General features: G+C 36.7%; 2 protein-coding genes across 9 annotated transcripts in view; both read right to left on the bottom strand.

The window, feature by feature from the left end:
• Nucleotides 1-13: 13 nt before the first annotated feature.
• Nucleotides 14-13,631, bottom strand: LOC137006691 (uronyl 2-sulfotransferase). Of its 2 annotated transcripts, none has more exons than XM_067367655.1 (8): nt 13,280-13,631; nt 12,153-12,190; nt 11,844-11,999; nt 8,729-8,808; nt 4,907-5,060; nt 4,089-4,186; nt 3,780-3,937; nt 14-318 (listed from the first exon to the last, which is right to left on the bottom strand). In XM_067367655.1, exons 1-8 carry the CDS (start codon nt 13,497-13,499, stop codon nt 47-49), a joined length of 1,176 nt encoding a protein of 391 aa, XP_067223756.1. In that variant the 5' UTR covers nt 13,500-13,631; the 3' UTR covers nt 14-46. The 2 variants fall into 2 exon arrangements, with proteins under 2 accessions (XP_067223756.1, XP_067223757.1); XM_067367656.1 differs by having other exon boundaries at nt 13,243-13,425.
• Nucleotides 13,632-19,761: 6,130 nt separating this feature from the next.
• sash1b (SAM and SH3 domain containing 1b) overlaps nt 19,762-25,917 on the bottom strand; it is a 41,646-nt gene continuing 35,490 nt past the window's right edge. For all 7 annotated transcript variants that reach the window (XM_067367523.1, XM_067367525.1, XM_067367526.1 and 4 more), the window contains 5 exons: nt 24,292-24,442; nt 23,894-24,025; nt 21,291-22,027; nt 21,003-21,134; nt 19,762-20,504 (listed from right to left, as the gene is read on the bottom strand). In XM_067367523.1, the coding sequence (XP_067223624.1) occupies nt 20,463-20,504; nt 21,003-21,134; nt 21,291-22,027; nt 23,894-24,025; nt 24,292-24,442 (1,194 nt within the window). In that variant the 3' untranslated portion in view covers nt 19,762-20,462. The remainder of the gene's footprint in view (nt 20,505-21,002; nt 21,135-21,290; nt 22,028-23,893; nt 24,026-24,291; nt 24,443-25,917) is intronic.

Here is a 25,917-nt window from a genome sequence, read left to right as displayed (position 1 = left end):
GATTGATTATTTTAGATTATAGTAGATCCCGGTCTCAGAGCTTCTCTCAGGTCTGTTCGGTCCAGTCGAGTGATTCTTCTGTTTTCTCTTCCTCCAGCTCCTCCTGTAGGTCCTTCCTCTGAAGTACACTAGAATAATATCTAGAGGGTTGTGGACCTGTCCTCAGACCGATCTTCCTCTTGGTGAGGTGGAATTGAGCTTTGACAAAGTTATAGAATTTGTACTCATACTCCATGCGCTGATAAAGCACCTGCAGGGCCTCTAGATTAGGAGTCTGTTTGTGGACGGTGCCCGTCATGTTCCCCGACTTCCTGTATTCTAAACCGAGTAGAGAAAGACGCAAATTTAGTGGCCACAAAGCCACATAAATTATTTGAACAAATCTTAATAAAAAATATACTGTACATTAATTATACATGCAGTTTTCTAACTTAAAATAATACACAGTACTGTCCAAAAGTTTGGAACCACTAAGATTTTTAATGTTTTTAAAAGAAGATTCGTCTGCTCACCAAGGCTTTTTAATTAAAAATACAGTAAAAACAGTAATATTGTGAAATATTATTACAATTTATTTACAACTGTTTTCTATTTGAATATATTTGACAAAGTAATTTATTTCTGTGATGCAAAGCTGAATTTTCAGCATCATTACTCCAGTCTTCAGTGTCACATGATCCTTCAGAAATCATTCTAATTTGCTGATCTGCTGCTCAAGAAACATTTATTGTGTACAATTGTACAAAATATTTGTGTACAATATTTTTTTTCAGGATTATTTGATGAATAGACAGTTCAAAAGAACAGTGTTTATCTGAAATCTAATCTTTTTTAACATTATAAATGTCTTTACTGTCACTTTTGATTGATTTAATGCATCCTTGCTGAATAAAAGTATTCATTCCTTTAATTTCTTAAAAAAAAAAAAGTAAAAATACTTTAGAGTACACCCCACAACAAAAACTACTACATCTAGTACAATTTTTTGAACGGTAGTGTATAATGCTACAGAAGCTTTGTATTTCAGATAAATGCTGTTCTTTTGAACTTTCTATTCATCAAATAATCCTGAAAAAAAAAGTACACAACTGTTTTCAACATTGAAAATAATCATAAATGTTTATCAAGCAGCAAATCAGCATATTAGAATGATTTCTGAAGGATCATGTGACACTGAAGACTGGAGTAATGATGCTGAAAATTCAGCTTTGCATCACAGGAATAAATTACTTTGTCAAATATGTTTAAATGGTACACAGTTATTTTAAATTATAATAATATTTCACAATATTACTGTTTTTTACTGTATTTTTAATTTAATAAATGTAGCCTTGGTGAGCAGACGAAACTTCTTTTAAAAACATTAAAAATCTTAGTGGTTCCAAACTTTTGGACTGTACTGTATATAGCGGACTACACCCATGATGTGTGTGTGTGTGTGTATGTATGTATGTATACACACTGACACACACACATACACACACACAAACACATATCAGCAGTGCAAAAGACCAGATCTCCAAGACCAAAACCATTCAAGAACCTTTTAACTTATGTGGAATATCACATAAAACATTTGCAAAAAAAGCCATTTCCATCACATGTGTTCAAGAGAAGAAAATTGTAATTTCCTGGAAAATTGGCACAGAATATCTGTAATAAAAATGGAAGCATCTACAGTCTAAACCAAACACTAATCACCATAATGGGGACTTTAATAATAATAAACTTTATTTTCTATAGCACCTTTAAAAGTTACATCTCAAAGTGCTTTACAAAAATAAGATAAAACATAATAAAAATAAAATATAAAAGAAAGCATTCATAAAAGTGAAGAGTAAATATTAAAGAATAAGATAATTAGAATGTAATAAAATAAATCAAATAAATGCTATCCTAAAAAAGTAAGTTTTAAGGGAAGATTTAAAAAACATTAAGAGATTCCGCTCGCCTAATCTCCGAGGGCAGAGGTCCATAGTTTTGGAGCAAATGAAGAGAAAGCCCTATCACCCAGAGATCAAACGAGTTTGAGGAACAGTTAAAATGTAAAAGACCAGCTTCAGAGGCGTGGCAATTATGCGTTGGGATGTAGGGGATAAAAAGCTTTGACATTAAATGAAACAAAACATCTAAACCTCTGTTAATTTTCATTAAGACCTTTTGTACACATATCACAGAAAAAAAGTCATACTGGCTTGTAATGAGTGAAGCTTGTAACGCTGTTTTTGGAGTTGTTTAATTATCCTCTGTTGAGATCTGTGAGATTTAACGTCTTTATTTTCAGTTGTACTGGTGTTTCTGCTCATCTCTTTTTCTTTTTCTGTTCTTGTTTCTCTTTCCATCAGTGAATTTGCTTGTTAACAGCAGGTGTTCATCACTAATGTTCAATCATCACTTGATAAATCTCTTAATTATCTAATTAACTCCCAACACTTGATTTTGCTGTGTGGCTCTTGAATGATCTTGGGCTGCATTTAACTCCACTTTTAGACATACACTTGCGAACTTCAATAAGCACTTCCCCTCCGCCGAGTGGGCGAAGGAAGTTTATTTGGACAGACCCTCAACCCCTTGATTTTGACCAAGGGAGCGAGTCTACTCAATATGTATACTAGACCACAATGCAACATGATAGTGATGTCACAGCAGATCGTGCTTAATTATATTGGAGTTATTTTGACATTTAACCACATAATAAAGGACATTTCTGAATGGTAAGTATTTTCTGTTTGTATTTGTGTCAAAGTGTTTAGATATGCCATCACTTGTAAAGGTCACTGCTGTTTATGTTAGCTTTTAATATACGGTTTTATCCTGATTTCATCCTGATCCTGAGCTTTACTGTAGCCGAATACATGAATGAGTAGTAGCATTTTTGTAAAGGTATCGCTTAATTTATAGCATGAACAACTGTTTGTCTATGAACATAGAAGTTTTTTTGGTGTTGGTTGGCATTTTTTTGGAGAAGTATGCAATATAATTTAGCTAACTGGCTAGAGAAGCCAAACCGCGTTGGTCTTTGTTCATGTTCTTGATGCAACCAAAAAACAGCAATTGAACTATACATTTAATAGACAGGTACAAACAATAAAGCGTACTTACAGTTTGGGGCAGATAAACAGCAGCTTCTACTTTTAAAGTGGGAATTTTGTGCAAATCCAGCATTAAACTCGTGTAGATTCTGGAAGCTGTCTTCAGCACCGCATCCAGTGTAGAAAATATCACAGATTATAATGGGTTCTATTACCTTTTAAAGCCTCGCACTGTCTGGTGTATACAACTCTTCCGCTTCCATAATGCCACGCGACATGGCCTCGGCCACTTTGTTGCATGTTCCCGTGGATAGGGTTTATGTTAATCGCAGGGTTTATGATGTCACCAGCCGGGGAAGAAGCTCATTGTAGTCCAAACCAGTCATAATTATAGGCATTAAACTGCCATAACTTTAAAAGACAATATCTCCGTTTGCTTTCAGCGCTGTAACTTTGCAGATACTGTTTATGCTCAAGCAGCAATATTACACATTAACTAAAGTTAAAAAAGCGAAATTGCAATGAACCACCACTTTAAACATTATAAGGGTTCTGCTAGTAGAGGGCACTCGTGCAATGTAAGCAATGACATACATTCAAATGAATGAGATGGGCATAAAAAAATTGGACTTAAACACAGCCTTGGTATTGGAGGTCTGGTCTTAACTAACACACACACACACACACACACACACACACATACACATACATATATATATATATATAAATTAGTCAAATTATTCTCACCTGGACTTTTGTAGATGTTCAAGACGTCAGAGAAGAAATGTGGAAGGAGTCTCTCCAGCAGAAGCAACACATCCTCAAGTTCCTCCAACACCCCTACCAGCAGATAATGATCTAGAACGTTCTGCTTGGCCATTTCCAGCGCCCACAAACCTGGCTCTCTAGGTCATTACAGATTATTGCACCATAGATCAGTTCCAGTGATCACTCTTGGGCATCTATTAATTCAGTTGATTAAAACAAAACCTGGAACCATTAAAAATGAATTGCATAAGATGTACAGTAGCAGTAACGTCCAAATATAAATGTCACCTGCACTGAGGATGCTGCCCACAGAAATATGGGATAATGTAGAAGAGCCGGGGATTGGAGCATTCTGGGTAGCTTTCCAAGATGCATGTGTTGATGTCCTTTGATCAAGAAGAACATTTACATTTTGCATTTAATTCAAAGCAACTTACAAAAGAACAACAAAAGCAATTTGTCAAAGAGCCAACATTAACATTTCAGTTAGTTACGTCAGTGCTGTTAAACTGATTTTGTAGTTGAACTGGAACTGAAGCTCTGAGAACAGTCGTTTGTTTATATATATTCGCCCACAAGGGGTCTGAACTATGGGGTCATTCATATAGGTCTCCAACCAAAGACCCACGACTGGCTATTTCCTGCTACTATGCAAACAAATCCACGACATTCCAAGGAAAGTTGCAGAAAATTAACAAATGAAAATTAGTATTTAAACAGAAATCATGCATACCCAAGCGCATTGCATGGAATGAATATGACTGCATTAGTATCTTTACAGAAACTGTAAAAGTGTAGTTGATGTTTGTGTTCCGGTGATGTCATACTGTATGTACATACAATGCCTGTAAACGATTACCACGTCACACTAATGAGTGACAGGAAGACCAGCAGCACAGTCAGTCTCACACTAAATATAGACTGAGTAAACCATGTTAATAAATGCTGCCCGCTGAGTTGTGAAGGAGGCATTCATGTGTATCACACAGAGCTGTACAGACCTTATTTATGCCCACTCAGAGCCGTAATAGTTCACTCAATGTTCATTCACTCAGCTCTCATTAATGTGTGTTTGTACAGTGTACATTTGTTTTTAAAGCTCTTACCAAGTATCTTTCTTCGTCTTTCATCCCAGGGGTTCGGACGATGTGATTCTCTTCCCCTCTCCAGTCGCCGAACCGCCGGAAGAAATAATTGGATAAGAATCGGTTGATCGGATCTCTGATGATGTTGATGTGCACTGGCTCATTCGTTCTGAACCTGATTACAGTAGAGAGAGGAATCATATTAAAATATCCATTATTTTATCTGTTTATTAAGGCCCATTCATACCAAGGACTATAAGCATAACGATAGAGATATAATTTTACAAATCATTCTAAATTTAAACAAATAGCAGAGTCCACATCACAACTATAACGTTAAAGGTGCTCTAAGCGATCCTGGGTGGAGTAACTTCCTGTTGACGTTCAAAGTGTTTTCAAACAAAACAGAGGCTAGCTAGACCCTCCCTCCTCCTCCTCCTCCTCCCCCTCCCCTCCATGCTTCCTGAAACAGTCATGAACGCGCAATTAAAATCATTCTTGTCGGTTATTTATCCAGGGTAAGGCTATATATGGAGATGCGCTTCCCCTTTAAAAACACAAATATCCTTGTAATAGTTTCAATTTACGCATCACTGCACAACCTACACATCCCAGCATAAATGCTTCGGATAAATTACACTGGTCTACAGCCAAAATGCTTCTGAAAAAAAAAAAATGTAGTCAAACTTTACTAATTCTGAGTCACAGAGAATGAAAATGATGCTTAAAATTGTTGATTGGCTCTAGTTTTCAAGATATGTTTTGGGTCAGTATATATGACCCCTGACTTTGGAATGGTCCTGCAAGAGATGCTCAATTTAATGAAAACGAGACAAACCAAGAAATGCAGAGTAGGCACTGAATAGGACTAAACTATGTACATAATAGTTTTTTGCCTTTTGTTTCATAATAAATTTAATTGATATAACCCTTTTGCTGCTTTGTTAAGTGTTATATAAACGGGACAGGTGACAGGTACTATCTACACAGTATATGTAAAAAAGATTTAAATCTTGGAAACAGTAGCCAATCAGTCATTTTAATTGTCATATTTGAATTCAGCCCAGCAAAATACATAATAAATAGCACATTTTATCTCTGAAGCAGATTACTTAAGTGTTATTTGATCATTAAAGGGTTAGTTCACCCAAAAAGGAAATTTCTGTCATTAATTACTCACCTTCATGTCGTTCCACACCTGTAACACCTTCGTTAATCTTCAGAACACAAATTAAGATATTTTGATGAAATCCGAGTTTTTTTTTTTATCCTTCATTGAAACCAACAAAATTACCACATTCAATGTCCAGAAAAGTAGTAAAAACATTAGGTTCAACCTTAATATTATGAAGCGAAGAGAATACTTTTTTTGCGCAAAAATGAAACAAAAATAACGACTTTATTCAACAAATTCGTCTTTCCCCTGTCATTCTGCTACGCTATTTTCATTGCAGCACTTCCAGGTTCTACGTCAGAACGGTGCCAATAATGAGCCAGAGTTCAGACATAAACAAGGAAACGCAGCACTGCGCCAACTGCGTAACAGACTGACAGGGAAGAGGAAAAATTGTTGGATAAAGTTATTTTTGTTTTTGCGCACAAAAAGTACTCTTGTCGTTTCATATCATTAGGTTGAACCACTGTATTCACGTTAACTACTTTAGCAATGTTTTTACTACTTTTCTGGACAATGAATGTGGTAATTTCGTTGCTTTCAATGGAGGATAAAAAAATCTCTCGGATTTCATCAAAATATCTTAATTTGTGTTCCGAACAAAGGTTTTACGGGTGTGGAACGACATGAGGGTGAGTAATGAATGACAGAAATTTCATTTTTGGGTGAACTAACCCTTTAAAGTGTCTACGTTCACAAACCACTGTTAATTTTAACAGTAAAGCAAGCATACTGTATGTGGGATTTGGCATGGCAGAAAGCGTGCAGAGATGGGAGATGGGCACTCAAAATTCAAAAACATTAAACATTAACATCATAGTGTCCTCCACAACTGAAATAACATTAAACACTAACATTTCTTTCCCTTTACTGAAAAATGCATAAAATAACACTTCATCCCTAAATCTTCCTAATGCAGTCCCTTGCAAAGCATGCTGGATACACATCCATTGCCTAGTTAGTTGCAAAGATGTAGTCAAGACCAGACCTCCAAGACCAAGACCATGCAAGAGCCACATATCAAGTGATGATTGAACATTAGTGATGAACACCTGCTGTTAACAAGCATATTCACTGATGGAAAGTGAAACAACAAGAACAGAAAAAGAGAAGAGATGAGCAGAAACACAAGAACTACAATTGACTACAGCCTTAGATTAAATCAACTGCATAAAAAAAAGACATTAAATTAAATTAAACAACATTAAACAACTCCAAAACAGCATTACCATCTTGACTTGTTACAAACCAGTGTGGCTTTATTTCTGTCATAGGTGTACAAAAGACGAATTAACAGAAATTTAGATGTTTTATTGTTTCATTTAAAGTAACCATTATGGTTATTAGTATGTGCTTTATTTGGGCTCTTGACCCTTGACGTTTTTACATTGGTTTTTATCTGGCTGCTGCAACTGTGTGTTTATAACACACATTTGTTATGGCAAGGAGAAAAAAAAAGAGAAAATATGATCAGGTATTGATGGTTATGTATTGATAATGTAATCATCATGTAATGACCTGATTAACTAAGTCTTAGGTTACATTTATTTACACAACAAAGATGCACTAAACACAGAAAAGTTTTTCCTTTGCATTTTTCATGTACAGACAAAAACATTGACAAAACGATTGGATAAGTGAAAACGACTAAAAACACTGTATTATGCTGCCAGGCCAGTTGTTGGCGATGTCAATTTGTAAAAAAAAAAAACACTACGCACCTAAAAACTGAACATGTACATATACGCATGACCTAACCATTTTCATAAATTCATGTTTTGTAGTTTACATGGAGATGATAACTGTATCGGTTTTTAAAAACGTACACTTTGAAAGCCGTTTTCAAAAGTTTGCATTTTCAGGCCCCTAAAACGCTATTGTAAATGAACAACCAAAACTCATAAAAAGTTGAAAATGATGTTGTGTAAACGGCCCATAAAGCTCAGTTAGTGATGTCTAGTTTACGAACGAATCAATCTTTTGAACCAATTCACCAAATTGGACTAAACCTTCTGAAACAGTTCAGCACAGATCTACAAGGTACTCAATCAACTTTCGGAAGTGCCTGACAGTCAGTCCATCTCAAAGTGAGCCAATATCCCAGAGTAAATGATCCTATGATGCTGGTATTTGCCAACTCATTCAGCACTCATTATAGTCCAACTGTACACTGAACTGAGAACAGTCTTTCAGACATATCCAACACGCTGAGAACTGTCTGCCAAACGATTTCGTAAAGTGTCCGATGGCAGTAGTTGGAAAAGAATTGGACTTCCTGCCATTTGTATTGTCTGAAATAAATCTGTGATGCTGCTACAGCTTGAAATCCAACAATACCGTGACAATCATATAATCAAAGGATTTTAAAAACAATGTGCAGTTTTGAAGTAATTCATTTTGTGAATCTCTACAATGGTGACTGTAAACTGAAAAATATACAGATCAACTATTAACTATATCACAAAACAAGCAACTAAAGTCAGAACAAAACAACAGCAAAAAGCAACAAATAGTAAGACTAAACAAACATAGTCAGACAATTCATCTGCATAGATTATTCATGCCACAATGCATACTGGGATTCACGGATGAGTTTTGTACCATGGCAGAATTTATCTTGCAATAATGACTGGAATGCACATTACTTTATAAAAGAAGCATCAACTTACCTGCTAAAGTTGAGAAAATGCACATGTCGGGTGTAAAGAAATGGCTGAGGAGTTGTGCTGATGTTTCTAATTAGATTTTCCTACATGGGAATAAAAGGAGAATGATTAAATATAACCATTGATGTTTCAATGGTGGCTGATGGCTGAAATATACTGGAATAATAATGGTGAAATAATTCAATTGCAGCTAATGTAACAGAGAAAATATGTAACGTTCACATTTTTAATTTACAACAAGGGAGAGTCCGTAAGATTTGCCTCTTAGTCGCCATGTCTGGTTGAAACCTGCAGTTGCAGTTATATGCAGAATTATTATCTTTACGTGCGTTGCGCATCGGCACAGCTCCACAGCACGGATGAATCTAATGTTTGCTGTCAGCCACATTACCGGTGTGGATACTGTACTGCAGAATCACAGATTGTAGTCTTGAAGGTGCCTGACGTGGTCATACTCAATTTTAGTTTGAATATGAGTCTGATACTGCTCCATTGGGCTTTGATTATGGGGGCGTATTTCAACCGATCCAGGAAAGAGCTCAATTGGATAGACCTACAACCAATCAGAGCTACAGAGTAAGTGACGTATGTTGAGCGACGCATAGTTGTCAACAGAACTCTTCTTAGCGACCATCGGGGCCAGCTGATAAATCAAACTTTTGCCGAATCCCGTAGGAAGGATGGCAAAGACATCTTTCCCATCAACAAGTGCCTTGATCGCGGTCCTCTGTTCCTCTTTTAAAATTAATGCGCTGTCGATATCTTCTATAACGGACGCGATGGCCTAATCTACACATCTCAGTTCTTCAACAACAGCCATCATTGTTGTAAACTACGTTAATTGACCTTTTGCAAAGAATCGTCCCCCTTCGTTACTGTTGCTTTGTCCGACAAGCCGTGGCGCTGTCACGCCACACAGAGTGGAAAATACATCGCGGAGCAAAGAGGAAACTGACAACACATCGACAGACGAGACAGAGCAGGCAACTTATGATATTAAACAAAGTCCCAGCTTTCAAACTGTGTAGTTATTAAAAAAATTCAAACAATAAAAACCGTTTTGTGGCTCTTTAATGTGTTGTGACCATGATCGTGACAAGATTGCTGTAGCGCCTCAGCTCAAGAGGCTCGTGAACCGATCATCTCTTCCTACTAGTCCATTTATAGCATCAAATAAACATGAATGAACATGAGAATTAATGTTGTTTCAAACGCGGAAAGACGTCAGTAATCAGTATGCACAATTTTTCAAGTTTAACTCCACCGATGTTAATATTCTAATTCCTGACTGCTTTGTCGGACAAAATAGCGGATTCGGCGTTCTGATTGGTTAGATCGCTCTTTGATGACGTGGGTGATAGGGCTGCAACGATTAATCGCGATTAATCGTTTGCAAAATAAAAGTCTTTGTTTACGTAATATATATGTGTGTGTTCTGTGTATAATAATTATGTATATATATAAATACACACACATACAGGTATAGAGTTTAGAAATATATGCATGTATTATAAATATATATATTTATATACATTTTATATTACATATAAACAAATATTTTATAAATATAAAATTTTTCTTAAATATATACATGAATGTGTGTGTATTTATATATACATAATTATTATACACAGAACACACACACATATATATATTACGTAAACACAGACTTTTATTTTGCAAACGATTAATCGCGATTAATCGTTGCAGCCCTAGTGGGTGATTGCGTTTCTGGTGATTATCTGTCAATCATCACCCTGACAATGTTATTGGTCCGAACCGTTTCTGTTCGGGCATAATTACTCCTCTATGGATCGAGTCCAGACCGAACTCCCCGACCTCAAAATGTTGTGGGCGGGGCTAAGTTCGGCTGGCATCCAGGCTAGTCTTGAAGTATGAACAAAGTAGGAATTTTCACTGGAAAATGTCATCTGAACAAGTAACAGTAAAGTCCCTTTAAGACAAGTCATTTCACTCTGCGGTCATCTTTGAAACGCCTCTCGGGCGTGCAGGTGCAACTCCTATCTCTTTGAATGGGGAAACATCAAATTCTCCAAAGCCAAGCTTTCGATTAAATTTCATATTTGAAATTGCCAATGAAATCTGACAATAACGGTCTCATGAATTTTGTTTCTAATCACTCAAATCATGACAAAAATCTGTATTCTTCAGGCTGGGTCAAGCTAATGTGCATGCGGAGTCCTAAATGCGCGTCACTTGTGCCTCATTTCGGAGGCACTCGTCTGACTGTTTCTATAGGAACCGGAGCTTCTAACAGCAGCTGCAGTGACACAAAGACTTTACCAATCGGCGATTTGCTCTTATTTAGAAGGCGAGACTTATTCCACCATATTGCGCGCTGCACTTTCTCCCATTAAAAAACAATACGAGTGACGCGTCTTGTGTTATTCTGTAGTCTTTGGTATGTCTGCCACTTTTGTTCTGACCAACTGAGGGAAAAAGCATTAGGACTACAATAAATTGTGCTGCCAATGGTGATTAAATCTAACGATCGCTTAGCTCATATCGTATCAAACCATGCAAATTATTATTGTTGTTATATTTGTTTTCAAATTGTTCATTTTAACAACATAAGCATTGCGTGTATTTAGTGTGTATTAGCGTTACCTGTAGATTTCAATTTCTGTAGCCACTCCACAGTCTGAAGTCTTTTGCTTTTTGACCATGGCTGAATCTCCAGTTGTCACTGATGATTGTTATTTGGATCTTTCTGGATTACAATCAGCCATCAAAATTATCAGTTTAATTATTACAGCTGCTGTGAGAAAAGGCTATAAATGATCCACTTCCAGCAGCATCCTATATGCATAGTCTACTAGCAGTGACTCCTTTCTTTCTGTTTACAGATGTGACGTAATGACGCAAAGATGAATGGTTGCATGCTCGAATTTTCCGCGGAAATCCACCAGTATCGATTTATTAGAAAATATTATTACAAGCTTACTGTTGTGAATCGGGCTAAGGTAAGGAGACTGGCTGGATATGTACTTGCTCAAAAAAAGATTTTAGATCATTTTTAACCAAAAAAAATTACGGACTGCAGCTTTAAGTACAGAATGTGTGACGTCAGCAGGGGTGCAGCATTGTTTTTATTTACCTGTTCACGTTTGGTGAGTCTGGTCTTGTTGTGAATATCAGAGGAGATGAGGGTGAACTGATGTCTGTCCGCCAAGATGCGCAGCAGCAAAACTATAGTGCGACTTCCACACTTACCAACCCTGTTATACACAACCTGACTTGGGAAAGGTAAAGCCTGCGACAGAGAAAACAGTATTCAAAGAGTGTCCGCTTCAGAACAATCTTACATTATGGTGGAATGAAAATTCATATGCATTAATTGTGTAAGATATTAGTAACAAATGAGATGTTCTCAAATCTTATAGTAAATGGTAGGCAGTGCTCTTACTCTGGGTGCTAAAGATCCATGGCCACCAGAAAATCTCCCTAAAAAGATTAAAATAATAATCAATAATGTGTCCATATATCATTTATGTGTGCATATATCTGTGCATATTGAAGTTAATAACTAGATGCAGCTAGGTGAAACGAAATGTATACCAAATGTTCTGTCCGGCCACTAATCATCACTGATAATCTCACATTTCTTATGTTTAATATGTATAATATTTGTAGACTTTAAACTTGGGTGCTGAAGATTGATATCTTTTAAATTGTTTTTTTTTTGCTTAGGAAATCAGGTTATTCCACCCTTCCATCCAGCTGTCAGTTTAGGTGACTGCTGCCATTGTAGGAGTTGTGAATGAAGAATCCAGCACAATGAAAGGCCTCATATCATCCAGTTTACATGGACTCCTGTGGAATTCACTGTGGGTCTCCTGAGCCAAGAACAACACGGGTGTCGTATGGACTCATAGTGGAGACAGGAAACTTTGACAGTCAGCTCTTTATGAACCTTGACTGATGCCATTGACCTGACAACACGACTACAGTAACAGGCTTGGGTAACATGTTATGACTTTAATGAACCATTAAGGTACATTCAATTAGTTAGAAATGTCATGAAACTGTTTATATTCATATTTCAGTGAAAGCAACAACTGATCTACCGTTACAGCCTAATGCTTATTATATAATATCCATAAAGAACCTATTCATTTTTTTAAAGGGTCATAGTTTTTAAAACCCTGGAATTAGCTTGTCTGGGTATTTATGAGGGTTTGAGTCCAAAGTAAAATTACACAAATGCTTGTTTTCTTTAGCAGTGCTTTTGTTTGTTAAAATACTGACAGAATTTCAAATCTGTAGTAAATTAGGATATTCAAATTTAGTCTTTGGATAAACGAGTAAACAACAAAAACAAACATTAAATTAATATACATTAAGGCATTCAATTATATATAAACTCAGGACAAGAGTAGCTTTCATACAGTAAATCTCAGGTTGGAGAAAGTTGTCTCATGTGTTATTATTTATAAGCTATTGTAATTCTTATAGTCTCCTCCAATCAGACAGTCTGTTCCAATGTGACAACTTACCACATGCCTTCTGATAAACGCGTATTTGAGGTCTTACCGAGATAATAACCCACATCTAGCAGGATTTTCGGTGCTCCTCCGTTTAACTGGTATAACAAGGACCCCAGACAGAATATGAGGAGAGCGGTCAGACAGAAGCTCAAATCCCGGCGAGATATTCGGAGCAGAACCACCGCGAGCCAGTTTTCCCTCCGGCTCCTCACGCGCATGTAACCGGTCAAGTGTTTATGAGAGGGAGGATTTCGGAAAGTCGTCATATTCTCATGATGGAAATCCAGAGAGCATTTTACTAATCCATCTGATCTGTATTAACACACACCGATGTCATTTTGGTCTGAAAGCAGCAGAATAGCGCCGTGTCTCCACGTGCTCAGGTCAGACTTCTCTCTGTAAACTTGACTCATGATGTGGCGGCGCGTGCAGGTGCCCACCCCACTGGCCCAATGGTATCGCACCTACATTCGAGACTTTGCCGAGCCCATGTTGTTCCCATAGATTCATATTTTAAGGTCTGATCAAACATGGCTTTAAATATTTTACATCAAAATTCAACAGCAAGGATTTCCTTGTCAAATTCCGCCTTCACTTTTCTCGTTTATGCGCGCTACTTTAATCGTAGGCTCCTGCAGTCAGAGATCGTGTAAGGATCGCAATTAAGCCTGAATAGGCTATATCTCAACATGTTTGTTTCCCTTGCAAAAGTGATTAATTTTCCTAGCTTTAAAGTCTCAACAGGTCATCCAGGTTACCTCAATAGGAAATCGGCCTGTTTTCAGTTTATGCGTGAACAAAACTTCATTAAACCTTATTTAGCACCTGACATCTAATGTGCTTTGCTACTTTTAATTTGAAACAATGGCACAGCTTTCAAATTCTGTTGATTGTATCACGAAATTCAGACATTCAGTGTTTTTGGCGCTCAGTTCAAGTGGCACGTGAACCTATCATATCTTTACTAGTTATTATAGCACGAAATAAACATGAATAAACGTAGGCTAAGGTGAAATTACTGAAATCTATCACCTTATGTAATCGCTCAATCAGTAGGCCTATTTTACAGGCGGAAAACTAGTAAACAATGTCAATTTAATGTTACATTTACCTCAGGAAAGCTGTTCAATAGGGATTAAGAATAGGGATAGGACTCGGGAAGAAATCATGTTCATGGATGCGATTATTAACGCTACTGTAGTATGAAGCAGAGCAGGGCCGAGTGTTGTGGAAGCTGAACAAGGCCGCTGGAGCGATTCCACAACACACACCTCATGAGCAGCTGAACTTTTATTATGACAGTCGCCGGCGCCGCTTCCGCTTTTACAGTCATGAGTATGAGGTAACACAGCTCTGTTTATTATTAGATACATTTGAGTGTGTTGAAAATGATGTTATAACTAGGGCTGGGCGATATATCACATGCGATTGTCACGCGCATTTCGTCAGTAAAGCCGGTTCCCTGATTACCGTTAAATCGGCATCACCTGCTTTCAAATGGAGCGGAATTTAATAGACAGAGCCGTAGTTCACTGACAGGCTACGCAATATCGCGTTCATTATCGAAGGCGATTCATCTTCCCTATAGCAGCTAATAAATTGGAAGCTAAACATGTAAAATACGCATGTGCATGCCGTCACAATTTTCACAGATTCGCGACGTGTTTTTGCAATTTACACAGAGATGACAATGGTATTGTTTTCAAAAACTTGCACTTTAAAACCCATTTTCAAAAGTTTGCGTTTTCAGGCCACCAAAACGCCGTTGTCATGTAAATGACAAAACGCACAAAAAGTTTTCCGTTAGTTGAAAACGGTGTTGTGTATGTTTTCACACATTATCAATCGCAGAAAATCAGTTTTTATCTTTTCTTTTTTTTTTTTTTTTTACAGTTCATTTCTAAACAATGTGCTTTATATAAGAACATCTAAATGAACAGGTTTTGCAAGTCAAAAATGTAATTTTATCTGTTTATCTGAGGGTTATATTAGCTGTGTGAACTTTATTTATGCAGGTTAAGGCAGTCGAGAGCTCGGGGGCGGGGGAGCGTGAGATTTAAAGGGGCCGCGCACTGAATCGGTGCATATATAATTCTGGCTCAAAATAGGCAGTTAAAAAAAAAAAAATCTATGGGGTATTTTGAGATGAAACTTCACAGACACATTCAGGGGACACCTTAGATTTATATTACATCTTGTTAAGACTGGTTCTAGGGCACCTTTAAAAAAAAAAACATATGTACATTTATAACACGATACTTAGTATTGTATTACCTTTGCATCAAATTACAAAAGACTAGTTAACGCTGCTGTGAGGGTGTTTCTAATATAGCAGCTGTGGGATTGACGGAAAAAATTACATCTTTCTCTCTTCTGACTGCTGTTATCAATCTCTTTTCCTCTTTTTGAAAGTTATGAAAGCACCATTGCAGAGTTTTTCTTTTGCTATTTGAGCAAATGGAAATCCAAAAAATATATTTAATATATTCTCTTATTCACTGCCATAGATTTTGATTAAAGATCACCATAACAAACTATTTTTTTTCTGTGTATTAACTTGCACTAATTAATTGTTCACCACAACACTAGTAATATGCGCTAACAAAGTAAATTGGGTCAGTTTTGATTTCATGATGACTTTAATCTGTAAGTTTTGCCTCTTTGTCGCCATCTCTGTTTGAAACCTGCAATTGCAGTTGTTTGCAGAATTATCATCTTTACATGGGTTGTGCAGGGCCGCGTTATCCTAATGGGCAACATGGGCTGCAGCCCAGGGCCTCGAGCACTGGGGGGCCCCCCGAGTCAATCCTCTTTTGCGTTTTAAAACACATCGTCGTCACACAGCCGAATCAAGAGTCACAGGCGCACCGGACACGCATGCAGGAATACAACCAGGACAGTGGCGTAGCGTCTGGGTATGCACTTGCATATGGGCCTGGGTGGATTGGTGGCCCGCTATTATGGGCTTAACACCAAGGTATACTTCAGGCGTTCGCAAAGTGGGTTTCTGAAACTTGTGCATGCAATGTAAGTAGCACAGAATTTTAAATGAGTCATATTGGTTTCTGTAGAAGAAAAAAAAAAAAAAACGCTTGGTCTGCACATTTTAAGATACTGCATTTATTTTAAGATGTGAATAAATGTAACTTGTACACTCACTTGAGTGGATACTTTTTATTCAATGAAATAAAATGCACATAAAACGTGATGGAAACTTAGAGAAGAAACTAGTAGTAAATTTATAAGAATAAAACGTGCATTATAAAGGTCTGTCACAGAATAATTAATCAACTAGATTAATCTTCGGACACATCACATCTGAAATGATGCTATGACCAATCTGAAATTCCAAAGCCAGAGTCGAATCGGTCGAATTTAAACTTGGACTTGTTAAAAAGCCTTTTTTTTCGCTTGGGGGGGCCTTTGCGTTTGTTAGCCCAGAACCCCGCGAAGGCTTGGCACTGGGGTTGTGTATCGGCACTAGTGTTGCACGATATACCGGTACTAGAAAGGTATCGCGATACCCTGCTTTTAGAAACGGTACGGTTCTTCATTTTATTAGTACCGGTACTTTGAGTGCCAGCTGTATTTCCTAATGTGCGACAGCAGGGAGCAGTGTGTGTGCAGCGCGCTGCTTCTGAGGCACATTGAGTGCGTGTTTATTCCTGTCAACTGCGCAACGGCAGATGCACAAAGCAAAATATGGCATTATTTTGCTTACATTGCCGACAGTCAGGGCAAGCCCACGGACACCACAAAGCCCGTCTGCAAAATACGTTACAAAATAACGCAAGCGAAGGGAGCATCCAACTTGCCAAACATCCCGATTTGTACAGAGAATTTAAAGAGCGACAGGTTAGTGAATGTGATACCAGCGTTATGTTTATGCTCTCAAAAATTAAATGAGTGTTATTTATATTACTCATGCAAGCAGACATCCGCAAAGAGGTGTATTATTGAGTCTAATAAGTGATATCTGGTTGCTAAAATAAAATTAATTTTAAAAAACAAATATGTGAAGGGACTATACAATTATATTAAACCAATTTATGTTTTAATAACATTGCTCTAATTATTTACAGTAATCAATATTCTCACTGTCAAAACACTTACATGCAGGGCTTGATGACAGCCACTCCCACTAGCCACTTTGGCGAGTTGAATATAATTTAAGTTTACAGCCAAATGGTCGTCGAAGATCGTCGTAGCACAAAATTACAATCCAATCACACAATTCGTTATTTACATGCAGTTAGTGAAGGAGGGATAGGCGGAATTGCGCTGAATGACACACAACAGAAGCGCGCTCTCTCTCTCTCTCTCTCTCGCTCTCTCTCTCTCTCTCTGTCTGTCGCGCGCGCGATCAGTTTTCCACGCGTCTGAATAGTCAAATACACGTGCACACAGATGTCTAAATGTCCATCATGTGGAGTATCTCGCGTGAATACAGTCGGTTATGGCTTAAGTGGACGTAAACAGGTGGGTAATAACTGGATATTTGTCAGTTACGTCCATGCATTCAGCAGCCCAATTAAATAGGCCTGTCCATCATTAATGTTAATCAAACAACAAAACCTGTTAAATATGTTAAATAAACTTAGTGTATCTGAAAAAAGATTATTTTTAATTTACTACTGTTTTTGTAATTTGCTTCTTTGTTCTTTTATATAGCATAACACAAATAACTTGTTCTCATACTAGCTCATGCTCATACATTGTCCACCTCTTGCCCACCTGTACATACCAGCTGATATAAAATGTAATCTTGATTTGGGTGGTCAGTCTGCATTTAAAAGTTTGAAAGTGTTTTAAATCTTCTAAATCAAGTAAAATGACTCAAAGTAATTTAAGCATAAGAAAGTCAGCTTTAATCATATAAAATGTAATTTACCAACATCAAAATTGTGGCCAATAAAAATGCTAGCCACAGTTCTGTCATATGTTATTTATTTACTTTTCCTACTGTTTTAGGTTTTTGCCATAGTATCGTTTAAGTATCGGTATCGTGATACTGAAGTTGGGTATCGTATCGAAGTCAAAATTTTGGTATCGTGACAACACTAATCGGCACGGCTCCTCATCGCGGATGAATCTAATGTTTGCTGTCAGTCACCGCACCGGTGTGCATACTGTACTTCGGAATCACAAATTCTACATCTTGAAAATATAACCAAAATAAGAATTTTCACCAGAAAATGTCATCTGAACAAGAAAGTAACGTCTACCACTTTTGTTCTGACCAACTGAGAAAATAAGCATTACCATCGCCAATGGTGTTGCCAATGGTGATTAACGGATTAATGATTAATCACGTCAAACCGTGCAAATTATTATTATTGTTATACTTTGTTCTCAAATTGTTATTGTTAACAACATCAGCATTGCATGACTATGTGTATTTAGAGTGTATTAGCATTACCTTTACATTTCAATTTCTGTAGCCACTCCACTGTCGAAGTCTTTTGCTTTTGACCATGCCTGAATCTCAATTTGTCACTGATTGTCATTTGGACCTTTCTGGATCATTTTTAACCAAAAAAAGTTACGGACTACAGCTTTATATTAAGTTTTTAAATTTGTCATCAAATGATTTTTGTTTTAAATAAAAATTAAAGATTTTTTGCTATATAAACTATCGTTACACTGAATGACATTTTAGTGAGTGTTTTCTATAAATCATAATAAAAATGTATGGTAGTAATTTTTTCTTTGCGCAGAAAAATATACAATTAAACAGGACCCATTCTAATGTATGGGGAAAAAAACTACATTTAAAGCTGTATTACACTTTTATTTTTTTTGATGCGTAAATATCTTATTTAGTGTCTGAAGGGCAGTACTAAATGAAATAAAAAAGATCTTTAAACAAAATAAGAGCAATTTACACCGATCGTCCTGTTACAAATGGTTCAAACATTCACTGATGCTCCAGGAGAAACATGACGCATTAAGAGCTGGGGGGTGAAAACTTTTGAACAGGATGAAGATGGGTACATTTTTCTTATTTTAAGTACAGTTGTGGTCAGTATTATTAGCAACCTAGGTAAATATGGCCAAAGATGACTGAAAAAATAAATCTGCATTGTTTATCTTTTTGATCTTTAATTCATAAAATTATCAAAAATCTAACCTTTCATTGAAGGAAAAGAATTTAAAGTGGGGAAAAAAATCACATTATGAAATAAATGTTTTTCTCCAAAACACATTGGTCACAATTATTGGCACCCCTAGAATATTTTGAGTAAAATATCTCAAGTATATTCCCATTCATATTTACAATTTTTAAGCACTGGGGTGATCATGAACATGAAGTTGTCCAACCATGACTTCCAGGAGTATAAACATGAGGAAACACAAAGGCCAAATTCCCGTAATCATTCGTCACAATGAGAAAAACCAAAGAATATAGTTCTGATGTGCAGCAAAAGATTGTTGAGCTTCACAAAATAGAAAGTGTCTGTAAGAAAAAAGCTAAAGCATTGAAAATCCCTATTTCCACCATCAGGGCAATAATTAAGAAGTTCCAATCATTTTATTACTTTATTAGTTTTTAAAACACATTGTTTTGCTTTGAAAATCCATTTACAAACATTCAGTTCATTCACACCAACTTAAGTCCATAACATAACAGAACCCTTCTTTGCCACATAACAGAATGTTATACACTAAAATATGAGGCCTATGAAAAATTTTACAAGCAAAAATCACCAAATAGGTCCTATATTACAGCAGGAAATAAATATGTTTTGAAATCAGTCCGAACATTACAATGTAGTTTACAGAAAACATGCTTTTTAGTTTGGGCAGATAACAAAATAATATAAAAACTGTTCCTATTGAAATAAAAAATCAATATGATGAAGATCTATTCAATATATCCAAAACAAATGACAACAAATATAAGTTTACACTCAGATTCACTATTATATACATTTTCAAAGGCAACATTTATGGTGCCTTTAGATAATTGCAGATAACTCGATTCAGAACAAATCATTCATCAGTGTGCACTAGTGGTTTCCAATGAAATCACAAATGAATGTCTAACTTCAGTTTCTAATGTGCTGTCTAAAGCCTAAAAGGAAGGAATACATCAGGGAAGGACACATTTTAGCTAAAAAAACATTCAGGTGAATCAAAAGCATGTAGAATTCAACTAGGAAAGTCAGTGATTCATTTTTCTTTAAACTTAAGGAGTCAGTTCACCGGTGGTTTTTGTCCAGAAGTGCTCAAGGGATCACACATATCTCTGACAATCCTCTCAATGGGATCTGTGACATACGAAAAATTAAGTCAAAGTCAGAAACATTTGTAAAGATTGTGTGATGGACCCTTTTCACAGACACTGATGACATGTTTCTACAGTTACCAACATTGCAAATCTAGTAAAGTTTTTCATATTTTAATTTAAAAATGTATGTAATATGCATTTATAACACTATACTTTATCTTATTTTACCTCGGCAGGTAATTACAGAAAATGAACGCTGCCACGAGAGCGTTTCTAATAAAACGGCTAAGGGAGTGACGGCAAATTTCACATCAATCTCTTTTGTCCCTCCACTATCATGGATTTTTCTTTTTGCTATTGGAGCAAATGGGATTACAAAAATGATTTTTGCTGTCGTCTCGTTCACCACTATAGAAGTTTACCCAACTATGACAACTTGTGCTTCTGAGAACCTCAGAAATGTGAAGAGGGTCCATTGACACTCAATGACTCATTGACACACAATACACTATATGCCATCACCAGACTGGGAACTCACTGCTATACGATGCTGCTTTAGAAGTTGTTGGACTCTTGTCTGATCAATCAGAATGGCAATGTCACCCAAAGGTTTGTCCAGATCTTCAGAATATCTCTGGACCAGAGAGAAAGGCACTCCATAACGGCCATGCTGAAAGAAAGAGAAGAGTGATCAATAAACTAGTACTTTGTACACTCAGAATGCACATGTGAAAATAACTGCGTCGGGCTGAAACTAGCAAAAAACACTTGCGCTGGGTGTATGATAGTGCCTAACGTCTTTAATACAGTATAAAACATCAGATACCTTGTCAGAATATGGCTCATCTGTGAGGTCGATGCCATCAAAGCATAACTTTTCCTCCACTAAAGTCTCGAGGTTGGCCATTTTCCCAGAATGAACTTTCTTTGCTGGTCTGTAAATGAGTGACTTTCTGGGAATTTCCGGGCCGGAGTTTGACTTGGATGATGTGCTTGCAGAAACCTCCTTTCTCCCGATGCCAGTGTCTCTGCTCTTTAATAACGGCAGTGGAAGAGGTTTTGGAGGAATTGGTGGTTTCATGCGCTGTGTGCTTGGAGGAAGATCCTCTACTGGTACTTCTTCATACTCCACCACTGAAACGTTTGAGGACGGCTGAGCTCCATATACAATCTCATCAGACTCATCAGATTGGAGAAGATTCTCCTGTACTTGACTTGAATTCTCCTCGGTACTGTCAGACAACAGTTTTCTTTCAGGACTTTGGAGCAGATGAATTTCCTCAGCTGAGAAGTAACGCTTCAACAGCTCCGTACGAGTAGACTGATGATCCAGGGCGCCACAACTGCGACTCCGGGTTTTTCTTCCGAGCATGTAGCGGTTCCTTCCCAGATGAAGATTCTGCATGGAGTCGATCTGCAGTGGAAGTGGAAGGTCCGGTCTGGTTTGTGGGCTCAACCTGCTGGAATGGCAGAGGGGTGGGATGGGAAACTCAGGGGAGGAGAGATGGCTGGACTCAAAGCCTGATGAGGACCTGCTTAAATGAGACGTCTTTTTGCCTTTCCCTACAAGAAGATTCATGTGAAGAAGATGTGATTCACCATGACAACAACAACAGAGTTAAAAATTTGAGACATACGAGTTTTCAGAGACTTCTTTCAAAAAAAAAAAAAATCTTTTAAACAGCAGTGTATTTACTTGAGACAGATCATAGATTGACGGAAAAGTTCATGCAAAGAGAAACTGTTATGTTGTGCATATAGTGATGGAATATATAGTTTAAGAGTGAAAAGAATGTAGCGGATGGAAACGGACAGGAGCAGACAGGAATAAGCAGGCGGTTCAGATGAATAGATCATAGAGCATTTTATTCCATAGTTTCTGTAATGACATGGACTGACATCTCTCCTTCGGTCAGTGACACACAGACAGAGCTCAACCGCAGACAGTCCCGTGACCGATCAGAAGAGTTTCAGTCAGATCCATGTACATGGATTCCGTACGTTTTTTTTTTGTTTTTTTAGCCACAGTTGCAAAGAACATGTAAGACATTTGTGGATGAATCTCACAAAATCTAAACATTTCCGGGTCATATGTAATCCCAAAATCAAAGAAATAAATAAAAATTTACATTTAGCTTAAAAAAAAAAAAAGAAAACACTTTTATAGGACCATTATGAACTTCTTGCATTGTGAGATAGTCAGGAAATAAACACAGTCCACCTTCAAACTGTAAAAATATCAATATTAATGTAAAGCAAAAATTATTAATTATTAATCAAATATTATTATATATCAATAATTTCACAATATTGTTAATATTACATAATTTTAATTAATATTAATATTTTCTTTTTTATGCAAGTATTAAATATTATTAAATCAGTATTAATGTATTAACACGGTTGTACTGCTTTTAATTCATAGCTAATAAAAAAAAAAAACAGTGTATTAAAATAAAGACAAGTATCACTGAAAATAATAGCAATCACACATTACATTATTCATTTAGCATTCATGTATTTATGAAAAATGTGCTTAATATATATGAAAGAAAAAAAAATCTGCTTAAAACAGGCTTTTTGTATTTTTCCCAAGTTGAATTTGGGGCGGAATGTGACCTGGACATGTTTTCATGAGATTCACTCTTCTTTTTTTTTTTATTTAAGATTGAATATCTAAAGACATTTTGAGGTCATCGCAGCTATGATTGTATCTTTTGTCTCTACCTGTGGAGAAAGATGTATACTTTTTTTTGTACTGTAAATATATCTACTTTAGTCTCATATGTTTGCATATGACAAATGATTTTTAGGCACATCTAAAGATATTGTGCAACATCATATTATTTTTACTAGAAAAATATACACACACAAACAGCAACGTCTCGCAAGCACAAGCAAAAAAAATAATGACATCGTCAACTCTTCACAAGGGCTATTAACATTCACATGAGCATGTTATGACTAATATTATCGCTTATCTAATCCAAAGCAAATGAACGGCATAAACATTTATGTGATCAGAATTTCAAGCTGTAACAGTGAATAATATTGATTTCGGACCAAACTTTTTCACTCTTTTGGTTCAACACAAAATCAGCAAATCACGCAGCACTGTAGAAACTCGGTTCTCGAATGGAAATGGACTGAAGTGAAATCTCAAAGCAAAGTCACGTCACGAGTAACTGATGCTGTGGTGTCAGATGTGGATGAGAGATGCTCTGGTCCGCTGAATGCTGGGAATGAAAGCAGATGAGTCTCGCGTGTCGTCCTCACAGCAGAGAGAGGAATGAAAGCAGAAGACAGACATGAAGCCGCAGTTCAGCTGCGTTGACTGGACTCTGGAGCATGCAGAGATCACAGACAGCAGCTCAAAGACAGGAGGAAGAGGAGGGCTGGAGAGTCACAGCCGAGGAAGGCTGTCATTACCGTTCTCCAGGTTCTCGTTGCTCTCGTAACAGCCCGAGTCTCGAGGAGAGTCTCCTGGCGGGACGCTGCCCTCGGACAGCAGCTTCTCTTGGGAGTCTCCAGATGATCCCTCGCGCTCCGGGTCACTGTTACCTGAAGAAAAACAACATCTCTGACTGTCTTTTATGCCTACCAAGGCTGCATTAATTTGATCACAAATCCAGTAAATACAGCAATATTGTGAAGAATTGTTACAATTATTGTTTTCTACTGTAATGCATTTTAAAATGTAATTTATTCCTGTGATCCAAGCTGAATTTTCAGTATCATTCCTCCAGTCTTCAGTGTCACGTGATCCTTCAGAAATCACTTAAAAAGACATTTTAATAAGAAAAATAAATGAATAAAATCTCTCTCACTGTCACACTCCTGCAGAAGCTCCACAGCGGTGAGCAGCACGGCTCTGTGCTGAGGGTCTCTGATGTTCAGCTCGTCCAGATCTTCCTCCTCCAACAGTTTAAATGTGTCCAGATCCTCATAGCCGTTAAACAGGAACGTGGGCATGTGCTCCTGCGGGACGATGAACCAGGGTTATTATTGTTATTATTGGTACTTATTATGCTCTTTTTCAAAGTCTTGATTTTTTGGGGGGTCTACTGGAAATATTTTCATACTTGAATGTTTAAAAACGTAATTTTTCACATACAACTGTCAGAATTATTGGCACCCTTGGTAACTATGACTGTAAAAATAAATGTTTATTGTTTATCCTTTTGATCTTTAATTCAATAAAAATGTCATTGAGGGAAAAGAATTTAATGTTGGAGGGGGGGGGGATAAAAATGAAATAAATGTTTTTCTCCAAAACACGTTGGTCACAAGTATATTCCCATTCAAATTTACATTTTTTTAGCACACCAGGGTGATCATGAACGTGAAGTTGTTAATCATTCGTCACAATGAGAAAACCAAAGAATATAGTTCTGATGTGCAGCAAAAGATTGTTGAGCTTCACAAAATAGAAAGTGACTGTAAGAGAATAGCTGAAGCATTGAAAATCCCCATTTCCACCATCAGGGCAATAATTAACATGTCTAAATCGCTTCTGCTAGAAATCCAATAATGGGCCGTGGTTGGATCTTCCATCAGGACAATGATCCAAAACAAACATCAAATGAAGCTTCTGCCATGGCCATCTCAGTCCCCTGACCTGATCCCTACAGAAAATGAGTGGAGTGAACTGAAGAGAAGAAGCACCAACATGGAGCTGGAATCTGAAGGATCTGGAGAGATTCTGCATGAAGGAATTGTCTCTGATCTCTTGTCAGGTGTTCTCCAAACTCATCAGGCATTATAGAAGAAGAGTCAGAGCTGTTATCTTGGTAAAAGGAGGTTGCAAAAAGTATTGAATAAAAGGGTGCCAATATGTGGCCAACGTGTTTTGGATATAAACATTTATTTCATAATGTAATTTCCCCCACTTTCAATCCTTTTCCTTCAATGAAAGGTTCGATTTTTGCCAATTTTATGAATTAAAGATCAAAAGGAAAAACAAACAATGCCCATTTATTTTTACAGTCATTTTTGATCATATTTACCAAGGGTGCCAATAATTCTGACCACAACTGTATTTTACATTGTTGCTTTTTCATGCTCAAAACATTACACTAAAGAAAGTTGAAAATATAAAAATGAAATAATAAAATGTAATAAATATCAGGTGAAAAACTTTAGTTTTTGTTTAGTTTAAGTTGAATCAGTAAAAGCTGGAAATAAAATAAATAAAAAGTAAAACTGAACTAAAACTACAACTGAAATAAAAATAAATTAAACTTAAATAGTAATATTTAAAATAAACATAAATAATAAGTATGACAAAACTAATGAAAATGACCAAAACATATATCAAAATTACTGAAGTATGTAACAAATTTACTAATAAAAATGACATGAGAATATAACAAAATGACTAAAACTTTTAATTAAAATTTAAAGGCACAATATGCAAGATCTTTGGATTAAAAAATCCACTAGAACAGTGTTAT

The sequence above is a fragment of the Chanodichthys erythropterus genome, chromosome 18 (assembly GCF_024489055.1).
Source record: "Chanodichthys erythropterus isolate Z2021 chromosome 18, ASM2448905v1, whole genome shotgun sequence".
Taxonomy (NCBI): domain Eukaryota; kingdom Metazoa; phylum Chordata; class Actinopteri; order Cypriniformes; family Xenocyprididae; genus Chanodichthys; species Chanodichthys erythropterus.
Note: the sequence above shows the minus strand (reverse complement) of the source record. Positions and strands in the feature narration are given on the sequence as shown.